The 13,210-nt window shown below is 43.8% G+C and overlaps 1 protein-coding gene across 10 annotated transcripts in view; it reads right to left on the bottom strand.

Annotated features, from left to right (window-relative positions):
* The window catches only part of Plch1 (phospholipase C eta 1), a 192,468-nt gene that overhangs the window by 132,978 nt on the left and 46,280 nt on the right, over positions 1–13,210 (bottom strand). The window contains exon 1 of one of the 10 annotated variants that reach the window (XM_005344055.3): positions 9,371–9,873. The exons of the other annotated variants lie outside the window; for them this stretch is intronic. Within the exon in view, the coding sequence (XP_005344112.1) occupies positions 9,371–9,413 (43 nt within the window). The 5' untranslated portion in view covers positions 9,414–9,873. Of the gene's footprint in view, positions 1–9,370; positions 9,874–13,210 lie in introns of those variants that run through there. 10 annotated transcript variants of the gene reach the window in all.

Genomic DNA, 13,210 nt, shown 5'->3' on the forward strand with positions numbered 1-13,210 from the left:
CTGGGATTAAGGGCATGCACCACCACCGCCCAACTGTAATACCCCTGAGCTTACTTTATCTTTAAGCAGCAAGAAAAAATGGGAATTTGGTGTAATATTTTCCACTGAATACAGCTGTAGCCCTAGGCACTTTCTCCCAGCATCTGCATCTCTCCATCCCCGTTGTGGCTGCGCTGCTTACTGTGGTGTCCATGTGCTACCTGTTAAAAATGAGTTGCTCATTGAGGTTATGACACTTTTCTTGCTTCCTCTAATGTGTCTTCCAAGAAGTCCTTTTACAGGACGAATTGGCAGAATCTAGAACTGCTGGACCAAAGGCTAGCCTATGAAACTACTCTCCGGGAAGCCGATTCTAACCCAGACTAAAAGCTCACACAAGTGCCCATTTCCCCAGCTCTGCCGACATTGTTGCTCTTTAGAAACCTCCCGCTGGCCCAATAAAGCAAAATAACCTGCTTCTCATTTGTTGAATTTTCTCAATGCTGCGATTGGAACCCGAGATCTTGCACATCCTAAGCAATGTCCTACCCTTGCATCATATCTCCAGCCTTCATTTCATCTTTGAAAGCAACATGGTGAAAGCCCACCACCCTGAACATGCCCAAGCCTATATAAAAGCACCGTCAAACCATATTTTAGTCTGCTTCCCTTGCACTTTTTTAACAAACACTCACCCTGTTGAATCTACAGCAGATCTTGAAAATGTTATCGTTAATAAGATGAGCTGCATTTAATTTATACAATTAGGCTAAGTGATAAGAAACAGAATAACTTGTGGATTTCAAGGACTTCACATGAAAGCGGTTGATACAAATGGCCCAATGCTGACTCTCCTCATGGAGAACTGAACACTGCACAATGAGCAGGATTATCAAAACTGAGGGAACAATCTGTTTCTTCATATGCATAAACTAAGTAATAGCCTATGTGCTAATTAAATTTTAATTTACTGCTTTAATTTACCGCTTCCTTGGAGGTTTTTCCTGTCTCTCTCACATGCTTGACTTATTTCTGGTTTGGACTACACCATAGGCAGATAAACAAGCAGGTACAAGAGGAGACTTGACGAAGACACACAAGTGGAAACCTGAGGCTGGTTGTCAAAACTAGGAGAAGAGATGAAACACAGACAAGGCCCGTAAACTCGGAGGACAAAGGCTGAAAGTGACAGCTTATGTTGCCAGTGAAAGGAAGTGACATTGTCTGAAGGACGAGGTACTGAGCACTAGACAAAGGAAGAGTGCTCACTTAGCCGGGTTTCAACCCCAGTGCCCCCCTCCCGCCCCGCACACACTTAAACAAAAAACGTCATGCCACCCAGTAAACAGAAAGAGAATGTGAGTCAGGATGTAACACAATAGCAACAGATTTCATCGGATTGTTGCTATGGTGATTTGAGTGGGAATGAACACACACACACACACACACACCACTAACTCACAAGTTTGAATGGGTGGTCCCCAGTTAACAGAACTATTTGAGTAGGACTAGGAGGTGTGGCCTCATTGAAATAAGTGTGGGCTTGCTACAAGAGGTGTATCCCTGGGAGTGGGCTTTGAGGGTCCTCTCTCTCTCTCTTTCTCTCTCTCTCTCTGGATCAGGATGTAAAACACTCAGCTACTGCTCCAGCACCCTGCCTGCCTGCTTCCTACCATGATGATCTTGAACTTACACTTTGAAACAGTAAGCAAGCCCTAATTAAACAATTTCTTTGATAAGAGTAACCTTGGCCATGGTGTCTCTTCATAGCAATAGAACAGTAACTAGACCATTGTTCTCATGCAGTTCAGAGCTACTACCTAGCCTGCCACTATCTGCCTCACTTTGCTCTGGTTAGTGGTTAGACACAGCTTAAGAACAACCCACTTCTCCTCACAAAGAGTCGACAGCAGGCTCCAAGGTCTTAACAGCTAACTCGGCTCAAAGCCAGCGCGGCCCCAATTACTGATTACCTTCATGGGTCTGCGTTTAGTTCTATAAACCAAATGTCACTACATTTTACTTTTATGACCAAATAATATAGACCGAGAAATTTAGTGAAAAGGCAACAGCAAAAATAGAAGAGCCCATGTAAGAGAGATCATGAGACAAGAACACGGATGCCCAGAGAGAAAAGAGAGAGACATGCAAGCATGGGGAAATGGAGAACTTCAGTCTCTACCCGTCACATTCTTCCTTTATCCCCTGGTACACAGATTGCTCTTATATTCACTGCTTCTTTGAGAAGAAACACATTTAAAGATTTAAGCAGATAGAGAATACAAAAGGGGTTGGGAATGGCTGAAAATGAGGGTACACTCAGATAAGGGGAGGTCTGGCCAAATTTTCATTATTTTGAAAATTAAGCGGTAAATAAATAAGAGCCAAGACTCCTCTCCAGAAGACCCATTGCACCCCGTATACTGAGCCTTACTCTGCTTTCTGTTACTGCCTTCCCTCACTTTCCTGGTTAATGGGGTGCAATTTCAGATATTTGAAATGAAATGATGAATTGAAAAGACGCATGGAGATGGATGAGCTTAGAGAAAAAGGTTCGAGAAGAAACCAAGGGAATAAATGGCAGAGTGGTCCCGTCACACCTCCCTTCTCCACGGATCTCTGAACCTACATTTAGTGAGGAGGAGACAGGCCCACTTACATGGCCTCTCCATTTTGTCCACACTCCCTGATAGACAGACGATACATCAATCTTAGAGAAAAACAAGAAGCAACAGGTCACTGGGTTAGGCAAAAGCCTTATGTCACACACCTCAATTACCGTGACGTCGCCTTTAAACAGATCAATGGAAGCAATCATTTACCATTCTTCAAAGTGACATCTGAAGTAACTCTAGCTCACTCATGGTAGCTCCTGCTCTGTGGACTGTAATTAGAGAAGTAATGCATCATTGGTCAAAGCCTCAATGACTAGGGTGCATGACCTTGATAGGCGCAGACCAGTTTCTCCAGTCCACTACAGGATCCTTCCTCAGTTTTTGCCTTTGCTTTTCTCTGTGCTTTTAGATTTTTGTTTCCTAAAGAAGTCCTTTGATATCACCTATTTATTCCAAAGTTTGCCATCTTCCCTCTTGTCTCTCAAAGTCAGTCAAAGTCCCCAGAGGCATACCAAAAACCCACATCTTGCTCATTTTTACCCCATTGCTTCCCCGCACAGAGCTCTATGCAACCCGCTATGTGCCTTCCTGCCCCCCGTTCAGGGACGCCCATTAACAAGCATGTTAATTCAAAAGAATGTCAAGCAAATCTTTGGTGGTGGGGAAGAAGGTATCCACAGAAAAAACTGAGATGTCTTTAACAAGATCCTAGTGAGCTCTTTTTCATGGCGCCTCCTTGGTCGGCATCCATGTAAGATGAAGCTGAATATCTTCGTCCCAGTCAGATGAATGCAAGCGTCACACTTTCCACACTTTCCAAAGAAGCACATGGCCGCAGACATATCTCTGAGGCTCTTGGTGAAGAGCGGAAGGTGTGTGGTCTGATAAGTGGTGGGAAGGACAAAGAAGGTTTTCCCATGAAGCAAGGTGTCTTGACCCACAGCAGAGTGTGCTCGCTTTGGAGTAAGGTGAATTCTTGTTACAGACCAGGAACTGGAGAGAGGAAATGCAAGTCTGCTCAAAGATGCATGGGAATGCCAATCCGAGTGTTCTCAATGTGGGGATTTTTTGTCTGTTTGTTTCCCAGATAATGTCACCCTAGAACTCACAGAGACCTGCTGCCTCTGCCTCACAAGTATTGGGAGTAAAGGCGTATGGCACTATGCCCAGCTCAGATGGACAGCTGTCTCTGTGCTTTGGTGGTTAGGGCCCAAAAGAGCTAGCAGGATTCTAAAGCTCTTCAGTCTCTCTAAAGATGATGATGTCTGCCAATATGCTGTCAGAAAGCTCTTAAACATAGAAGGTAAGAAGCCCAAGACCAAACCATCGTGATTCAACATCTTGTTATTCCACATGTCCTGTAACACAAATGTCAACATATTGCTCTGAAGAAACAATGCGCTAAGAAAAATAATGAGAAGGCTGAAGGATGTGCTAGACTTTGACCAAGAGAAGGAAGGCAGTCAAAGAAAAACATCAACCAAGAGATGTAGGCTGTCCTCACTGAGCGCTTCTAAGTCTGAGTCCAGTCAAAAGTAAGTCTTTGAGAGGAACAAATAAATGACCAGACCTTGAACCACCAAAACCAAAAATAACAGAGAATTTTTTTTACAGAGGGCACAATCCATGGCTCCCAACTGTCTACACCTCCAACAAAGCAGCAATATCCCAAAGACAGGAACAGGGACTGGAAACCCAGGCTACAAAGCCAGGCAACGGATTAAAGTGCCAGCTCCACCAATTATGGTGTGACCTAGGGAAAGTTCAGGTTCTCTCTCTGTGTGCCCACATGTCAGGTTTGTCATCTCAGAAACAAAGATAATAACCACACCTACTTCACAGAGGTATCAAGAAGAGTGCTACTTATCAAATTTGTATAATGAACTTGATTTATCATTTGCTGTAGAAATCTCCATCCTTTTCCTTACATACCATCCTCTAAGGGATACCATCCCTTAAGTAATTTAGCTAGCTACTTTGCTCTGTGGGCATCTATATAGTCATAAGATGTATGCAAATGACACACACAATGATGTAAACTCTGTCTCTTGAAATCAAATTTTCAAAATCAACCTGTGATCAAAACACAGGAAGATAATTGTGAGCACAGAAGGATGGAGAACACACTGAGAGATTATAGGAGGACTGTAAAGAGGCAAAGAGAAAGGTATGGCTAATAGATGTCTTAGACAAAGGGTTCTAGTTGCCAGTGCAGGAGACAGGGATGCAGAGGAGCCGCTCAGCAGGCTGCAGGGCCTGGCTCAATCCCAGCACAGCAATGAGAGTACAGTGAAGTGGTAAAGGGACAGAAAGGTGGGCAGTGAGGTGGCAGAAGAGGCGTGGCTGTCAGTGAAGTAGCAGAAGGGGCGTGGCTGTCAGTGAAGTAGCAGAAGGGGCGTGGCTGTCAGTGAAGTAGCAGAAGGGGCGTGGCTGTCAGTGAAGTAGCAGAAGGGGCATGGCTGTCAGTGAAGTAACTTGATGGGCTTGTCTAATTAAAAAAGATCTCTCCTCAGCTCAAAACCTTAAATTGCCAAAAACAAAAACAAAAACAAAAACAAAAAACAACTAAGTTCCTTACCCCGGGTTACCAGGGCTTTATTCTAACACCTGGCCTTCCCTCTCCTTAAACTCTAGAGGGGGGCAGCTGGTCGCCAATCCACTCCACCTACAATGGGGTCCTGTGCTGGAAAGTTTACATCCGCTTGACACAAGCTGAAATCATCCGAGAGGAAGGAGCCCCAATTTTTTTAAAAAAAACATCAATAAGGTCCAGCTGTAGGCAAGCCTATAGGATGTTTTCTTAATTAGCGATTGATGGGGGGCGATTGATGGGGGGCGATTGATGGGGGAGGGCCCAGCCCACTCTGAGTGATGCCATCCCTGAGCTAGAGGTCTTGGCTGAGCAAACTAGAGAGACCAAGCCAGTAAACAGCACCCCGCCATGGCCTCTGCATCAGCCCCTACCTCCTGGTTCCAGACCTGTGTGAGTTCCTGCCTGACTTCCTTCAGTGATGGACTAAAATGTGGCAGAGTAAGCCAAATAAACCCTTTCTTTCAGAACTTGCTTTTGGTCCTGTGGTTTCATCACAGTGATGGCTGCCCTAATTAAGGCAGGCTCCAAATTGCTTTCAGGATTCCTTCTAAAACTAGACTCTGCCTGGGCATCTTTATTCTGATACCTGGCTTTCCCTATTCCTCAGACTTCAACCCTTGCTTGCCACCTGCTGTGATCTTCCTTATTCCTTATTTTTTTAAAGCTCAAAACCCCTTGGGCTGGAGAGATGGCTCAGAGCTTAAGAGCACTGGCAGCTCTTCCAGAGGTCCTGAGTTCAATTCCCAGAAACCACGTAGTGGCTCACAACCATCTGTCATGAGATCTGGTGCCCTCTTCTCGCATGAAAGTATACGTGCAGGAGGAACATTGTATGCATGATAAATAAGAAAAAAAAATCTTGCGTTGACTTTTCCACACTCAAGAACCTCTGCAAAGGTCTCCCTCTATCACGGGGCTAAAAGCATGCCTGTGTACTAGATCAGGGGTCACTGTAAGGGCAAATAATTTGATTAATCTCCATGTCCCTAACCAGTACCTTGTCAAGTACTCCCTTGTCCCTATGGATAGCACAAATTCACTATTATCAGTTAATAATTTTATAAGACAACAAATAATATTTAAGGGGAAAAGTGGGCTGGTGAGACAGCTCAAAAAATAGAGGTGCTTGCCTGATGGCTGACAACCTCAGTTCAGCCCCTGGATCCCACGCATTGACAGGAGAAGGCCCAACTCCTGAAAGTTGTCCTCTAGAGTGACATGTGTGCCATGGCATGCCCACACGTCTGCACTTGCATACACAGACACGGGCGCGCTACTAAAAGTAACGAGTGTCAAGAAGTCACTAAGGTGCTCCTCTTCCCTCTCCCTAAACGGCAGTTTTGGGCTGAGAGCTTAAACGGTGTTAATATAAGTGACATCTCAAATACCAAAATAACTCACATCTCCTAAAAAACAACAATTGGTACAAGTGGAAAGGGCGGGAATAGGAGGGCTAATATAATACATGTATTATAATTATAATACATGATAGGAACTGGAGGGCTCAGGTCCAGCTGCAGATCTGCTCTGTGTGTGCAAAATAAATAAATAAATAAATAAATAAATAAATAAATAAATAAATGCCCATGTAGCATCTGTGCCTACTGTATCCCTTTATGACAGAGTAGCAGCAGTGCTATGGTTGCTTCTGACTCCAGAAACCTAAGACTTGCTCCAACACTGACATCTGCCCTTTTGTAAGGCATGCTATCCAGAGTGCACTGTTGGCAAGCAAGCTACTGAGCCACAGGGGGAATCTAGCAGACGGTACCCAAGTTCTAGGTCAAAGTGCTTTTGGCATCCTCATGATGAATACGGTTTCCTTTCCATTAAAGTAGATGAGATGGATATGATTCTTATCTATTTATTTCTCCCCCCAACACACACACACACACTTCTCGGGTGTGTGTGTGCGCACACACAGCCAATAGTATATGAGTAGAAATCAGAAGACAACTTCCAGGAATTGTTTCTTTCCTTCCACCATGTGAGTTTTGGAGGTCAAACTCAGGTTGTCAAGCTTGGCGGTCGGCACCTTTGCCACTGAACCATCTCATCTCCCCAGTTGCCCATTATCCCAATTTCTAATGATATTGTATTCTGTGTCTACAGTTCTTTTCCAAGTACTTTTAGAGATATTGCACCGTAACCCTCCTTATCACCCCACAAGGGTAAGGGGGTTTTCTGTTGTCTTGTTGCTAAAAGAAGAAGTGTAAGGTCATAGACATCTTGAGGTTATAAAAGCAAGCTGTACCTGCCTCAAGCTGTTCTCTGTCTGATTCTACATTACAATGAGGCCCTACCTTCTCTCTATACTATCTGAAAAATCATTGAGATGATTCTCCAGCTTGGAGATTTCGCACATTAACCCAAAATCTGAGGCTAATATAGCAATAATTTTCTAAGCATGCAATAAATAAAATATATTTACATAAAATATACAAATGTAAAACAAATTTGCTTACAAATACAAATGAACATATCCACATTTTACATTTAATAGGACAGCATCAAGTGCCACCAAAACTCGGGGTCTTTTTGATCTTTCTGCCTGTGAATGAAAACTTTGGAACCCAGTGAACTGAGTCTCGTCACTGATGTCGTTATTCAATAATGCAGCCAGACTTCATGAGATTCGGACTCTATCAGCGTTACACACTCTGCGTACCCCTAAGAGATCCTTGGTAAAACTGCTCTGGAATGTATAAGAAACAGTTCTTCAAAAATGGCCTTGCAACCAACAGAGAAAAACTTAAAAACAGGATGGATTCAGCGAAGAGTTTTTTCCCAATGTAAGTAAATTATTAAAATAAATCAAAGAAAACCTGTTATATAACACACTGAAAAGCTTAATTTAAAAAAAAATTACTAAGACTATCTATATGTGAGAACACCTAGCCTGAGTGACATTTTATTTTATCTTTTAAAATTTATATAACTGGCAAAGATAATTCAGATTTCTGTAATGTTTAGGAACGAGAGTTTATTTGGACTTCAGTCTTAGAGACCCCATATGTGGTGGGAGAGAAGTTTCTCTCATTACTTCCACGGCAGTAGAAAGTACGTAATTCTGGCAGGGTGTTACACAAAGCCTGCACTCGGCACAGAAGAGATTTCCTGAACACACGCACAGACAACTTTACATGGGAATCACTGTGATGGCCTGTATATCAAGGGAACTAAATCCTTCTCTCTACCTGGAGAGAGGCTGCTTTCCAGACTCGGAAAATTCAGGGATACTAAGGAAATCACCTGTGGTACCATGTCTGTGTTTGAATGAACAGCAAGCACCGGGGCTGTACTGTAAGCACAGGACGCTGAAGTGGCTCCCACAGGCCAGCGACAACCTGCAGACAGGTTCTCAAAGGGAGCACTGGCTCAGGAAACTTACATCGGAAGCAACGCACCTCAATAACCTCAGTGACACACGCATTGCAACTTGAAGACGGGCTTAGAAGACACGGCTCGACATGTCATCTGTGCTGTCTGAGCAGGCAGCAGCTTCTTCTTCCAACACAAGAGCAGTCCCCACACATTTCACATGCCCCACTCCAAATTCATACTTTAGGATGCTTTCCTAGAGCTCTTGGAGCCGACAGGTTCTCCAGGCACAATACGTAGGTCCTGCCTCCATTTTATCTGTGTTGAGCACGCGTGCCATTTCATCTTATACAGCTAATTCTTTCCCCTAGCCTGACTGCCTTCAATGGACACATATTAGAAACCACCCCTCTGGATTATTGTAGAAAGTTAAAATGGGACTCTGTTCATCGTAATTCAGAGTGAATAGGATTTGACAACACTGAAATTAAAACCTACAGTTTGCATCAAACAGATGACATTTTTAACATGCCTGTGTCCTTGATTTATAGTCCTTGACTATAACCCAAGACCCCACAATATTTTCCCACAGACCACTTTATTATAATGATGTACTATATTACAGTGATGCATGACTTGTCACCAACCACAACTGCCATTGTACAAATACACATTTACAAGTAGCAAACACCTTGACCCAGTCAAAAATACCTTTTCAGTTAAGATTAAAGTATAGTATCTCAAATACGTCAATCAACAATCACATAAATCTTTAACTTAATTTGAAACAAAATAAGAAAAGCTTGCCACCTTTTACTATTAAGCTATCAACTTACCTTAAAACTAGCAGCATAGGTCTTACCTTTTTCCGGACTTAAGTTTTTATACACTTCAAGGTCTGCCATCAAATTTAATATTGCTACACATTATTGGCCAAAGCGATAAAAATTTTCTCTAAAGGCAAAGCCTTTTTCTGCTACACATCTCCAAGAGGGGCGGGGGGAAGGCAGAGAGATCCTTAACAGCCCCAAGAACTTGGCTCATGCTGCCCCTGATGGCATGATGACATCTTCACAGTCCAGGCGTTATAATGGAGAGAAAATAAATCCATGAGATGATTGCAGAAGTTTGTCCTAAAGTGAACAGCGCAGCCAGAGAAGCACAGTGGAAGGAAGCATCTGCTGTGGCTGCCGCGACTGTGGGAATGCAGGCGCTGTGGTTAGTTAGGCTATGAGACCTGCATGCTTAGCGAGCGCAGGGCTTAACGCCCTGAAGGCAGTATGCACATTTAATGCCTGGGAACTGGAGGTCTTTAGCCATCAAAGAAACCCTCCTCACCTACGGGCTCACTGAGAGATACTGATTACCATAGGAGTGACGCAGGCTGAATGCAGAAAACGAACATGCACACACAGAGACACACAGAGGCGCACATACGGACTACGTGCACGCTCTTAGAAGCAAACATCACTCCATCAGAGGCAAATGCTCCCATTAAGAAATAATCCGCATGCCATCTTCTGTACCGTAGGCTACTTTTGTTCCGGTTTGGACAAGAGCACATTTGTTCAAATGGTTGAGGCTTTTTTTTTTCCTTGTTCCACACAACCGTAGCAATGGTCACAGAAATGAATGGAATGTTTTCAAATTAGAAGGAAAGAGGATAGTCTCACAATGTTTATTTGGTGGGAGCTATGTCCCTGTCTTGGGGGAAAGAAATCACACCCCTATAAATGAGTTAAATAGCATGGGTCTGAAGAAATCAGTTTTTTTGTAAACAGGCTATTATTGCAGCACAGTTTTCCCTAAAGTATATATCTGAAACTTAATCAACTTCTTTGAAGGGATACATTGCTAGACAGATTCCGAGGCTGATAGAGCGGAAGCAATTTATTATTGTCTTGCTTTCAAATATTTGAATTGAGTCTTGCTGCTCTTAGTATTAACCCAGTTACTCTCAGAATTCTTTCTAGTGGCTAACCCCTACTGCCATGTTTTTTTCTCCCTAACCTGGACTCACCTTACCCACCTACAGCCCCTGAGACCCTGAACATCTCCAGTATGCAGAGGACAAAGCCAGTTTCTGCTAGATGACCATCAGGGCCATCCAGCCCAGACAGCTGCACCCCATCACCACCACCCCTTTCTCTAAGCTGCTACACTCGTTCTGTTCATTCACCTGTTTTCCAACATATAGGTAGCTTCCCCAAGTCTGTGAATCTCACTATCTGCTCTTAAATGCTCTTAAGAATCTCACTGGAATGTTAAAGGTATCTGGGGGCTCATATTTAGAATATACTTCTTGCGAGACTCAATCTAACATACCTCCATACACGTTATTATACAAGCAGTGAAGATCTTAGAGATCCTCTGTCCGTGTACAAACCCTCCCTGCCACGAACGAGCTGTGTGACCCAGAAAATTACTTAACCTCTTTGCTCCCTTGGTTTCTTAATTTGCACATCTGGTGTGCTAATACACCCTACATCAATATGTTCCAGTGAGAAATTATCCATAAAGAGCTTAGAGTAGCAATATTAGCATCGCTATTATTCCACTTGAAAGCCCATCCTGAAAAGCACTAGACTCCAGGGTTTAAACTAATCACAAGTTTGAACACGGGAGGCATCGCAAAGCTTAAGATGGTTCAGACGTAACCACGCTACTTAATTAATTAAAATGTGGAGCACTCTCAGGTTCATCTCACACAAAAGACAAATGAAGACCTGGAGGGGCGCGTGTTTCTGTCCAACAGCTGTTGAGCAAATGCTGAGAAGAGTGACAAGGAGGGCTTGTCACAGTGTCACCCCCCCCCACCACCACCAGACAGACAGAAGCGCACGCTCACTCGAATGACAGAACACGCCCGGCCCATCACTCATCCCTGACAAATGAACCAGGTTATACTTCCCCACAACCTGACGTGCATCCTAGACGGTAATGGCTACACAGTTTTAAGCATCTAAATCCCTAAACAAGTTAATGATAGCCCATATTTGATATTTGCTGCTTTCCGCAGAGCAGAGATAAGCCACGGTTCAGTCCAACCATCTCTTTGAAGTGATGTCTCATTGATGATTTATTGAGCTCCCCTTCAAGACGCTTGGCTTTAAAATAAAATGTCCTTATTGGCTCTCTGAAAGGCTGTTTACTGACTGTTCCACTTTAAAATGATAGGTCAGTGTGAAGATTTGCAGGCTCGTCACTTACAATGAGGAAGGGGCTGATGTAATTCAAGGTAAATCTCAGCCCAAGCAAACCAGGAAAGCAACTGGGACCAAGGCAGGATTTTGCTCACAGGTTCTGAAAGATAGCAGAACTCACGTTTAGTGAGCACATGAAATGCACCTGAGCTGCGTTTAGTGATGGCTCAAGAGAGGTGAAAATTCTGTTGCCATTCAGACATATCCAACTCATATGCAGACTTTGTGAACCAACAGTCGCAGCTTGGCTAGCTTCCATCCAGTCTCATAAGTGTAAATTAGCCAGAGTCAGGTAGGCCCATGGGAATCTCTAATGGCTGCTGACAGGGACATATATTAAAATAAATCTTCCCTAAGAAACTTAAGAAGGAGCCAGAATTTCAAGCTTGACCCAACAGCCATTGAGGTGTGGCTTGCCCCTTTTATTCCTTCATCCAGAGCAAGAACTGGACAACAGGGTTAGGAAGAGAGGGAAAACAAAACAAAATATAGCAAAACACACACACAAAACAACTTAGTGCTGGCATTCTCCAGCATTCCAGCTTAAAAGAAAAAAAAATCACAGTAACCAACTCTGTCGTTTCCAATGGCTAAAACCAGACCATTTTCCAATGCTCTAACCTGACATCTCTGAGTCCGTTGAAAAGCAAATGATACCAACCGCCCAAGACATCTTGACTGACAGCCAAACAGGGACTACACTGTGTATGTTCAAAAGGGGGAAGGGGGTGGCAGTCATCATAATGCAAATGCCTTGTGCTTGGTAACACTGACAATACAAACAAATGTTTACTTGGGACACTGAACATGCAGACTGATCCCAAGAGGAACACAAGCATAATATGAGCCACGAAGGACAGACGGACAGGTAGAAGACACTAGTTAGCATGTCCTTGCTGTGACCAAAATACCTGAAAAGGGGGAACGATTTATTCTGGCTCAGAGTCAGATGTTTCCGCCATGGTCAGCTGACTACACTGCTCTTCAGCCTGCAGCAAGAGACACACGTAGGAGGCTATGGCAGAGAGGATGCTGCTCTGACCTCATGACAGCCCAGGAGGAAAGAGGAAGGAAGGAAAAATCCAGAATGAGGTGTATGTTTCAGGGGGAGTCGCCAAAATTTACTTCCTCAAATTAGGCCCCACCCCCTAATGCTGACGATAGGAGTGGCCGCCCAATCTGATCACTTCTCTTTAACTGCACCAGCTATGGACAAAGCTTGTGATGGGGCCTGGGGACCCCTCATAATAAACCTCAGCAGTCTCCTTCAGTAGCATACAAAGGGCACTGGAGACACCCCAGGAGTTGGATGTGGTGGCACACCCTAATCCTAGAACCCAGGAGGCAGAAGGCAGCCAGATCTCTGTGAATTTGAGGCCAGCCTGGTCTCCACAGCAAATTATAGGACAGCCAGGGAAGTATACAGAGATCCTATTTCAAAAAAAAGAAAGAAAGAAAGAAAGAAAGGAAGGAAGGAAGGAAGGAAGGAAGGAAGAAAG

Source organism: Microtus ochrogaster, chromosome 1 (genome assembly GCF_000317375.1).
Source record: "Microtus ochrogaster isolate Prairie Vole_2 chromosome 1, MicOch1.0, whole genome shotgun sequence".
In the NCBI taxonomy this organism is placed as follows: Eukaryota; Metazoa; Chordata; class Mammalia; order Rodentia; family Cricetidae; genus Microtus; species Microtus ochrogaster.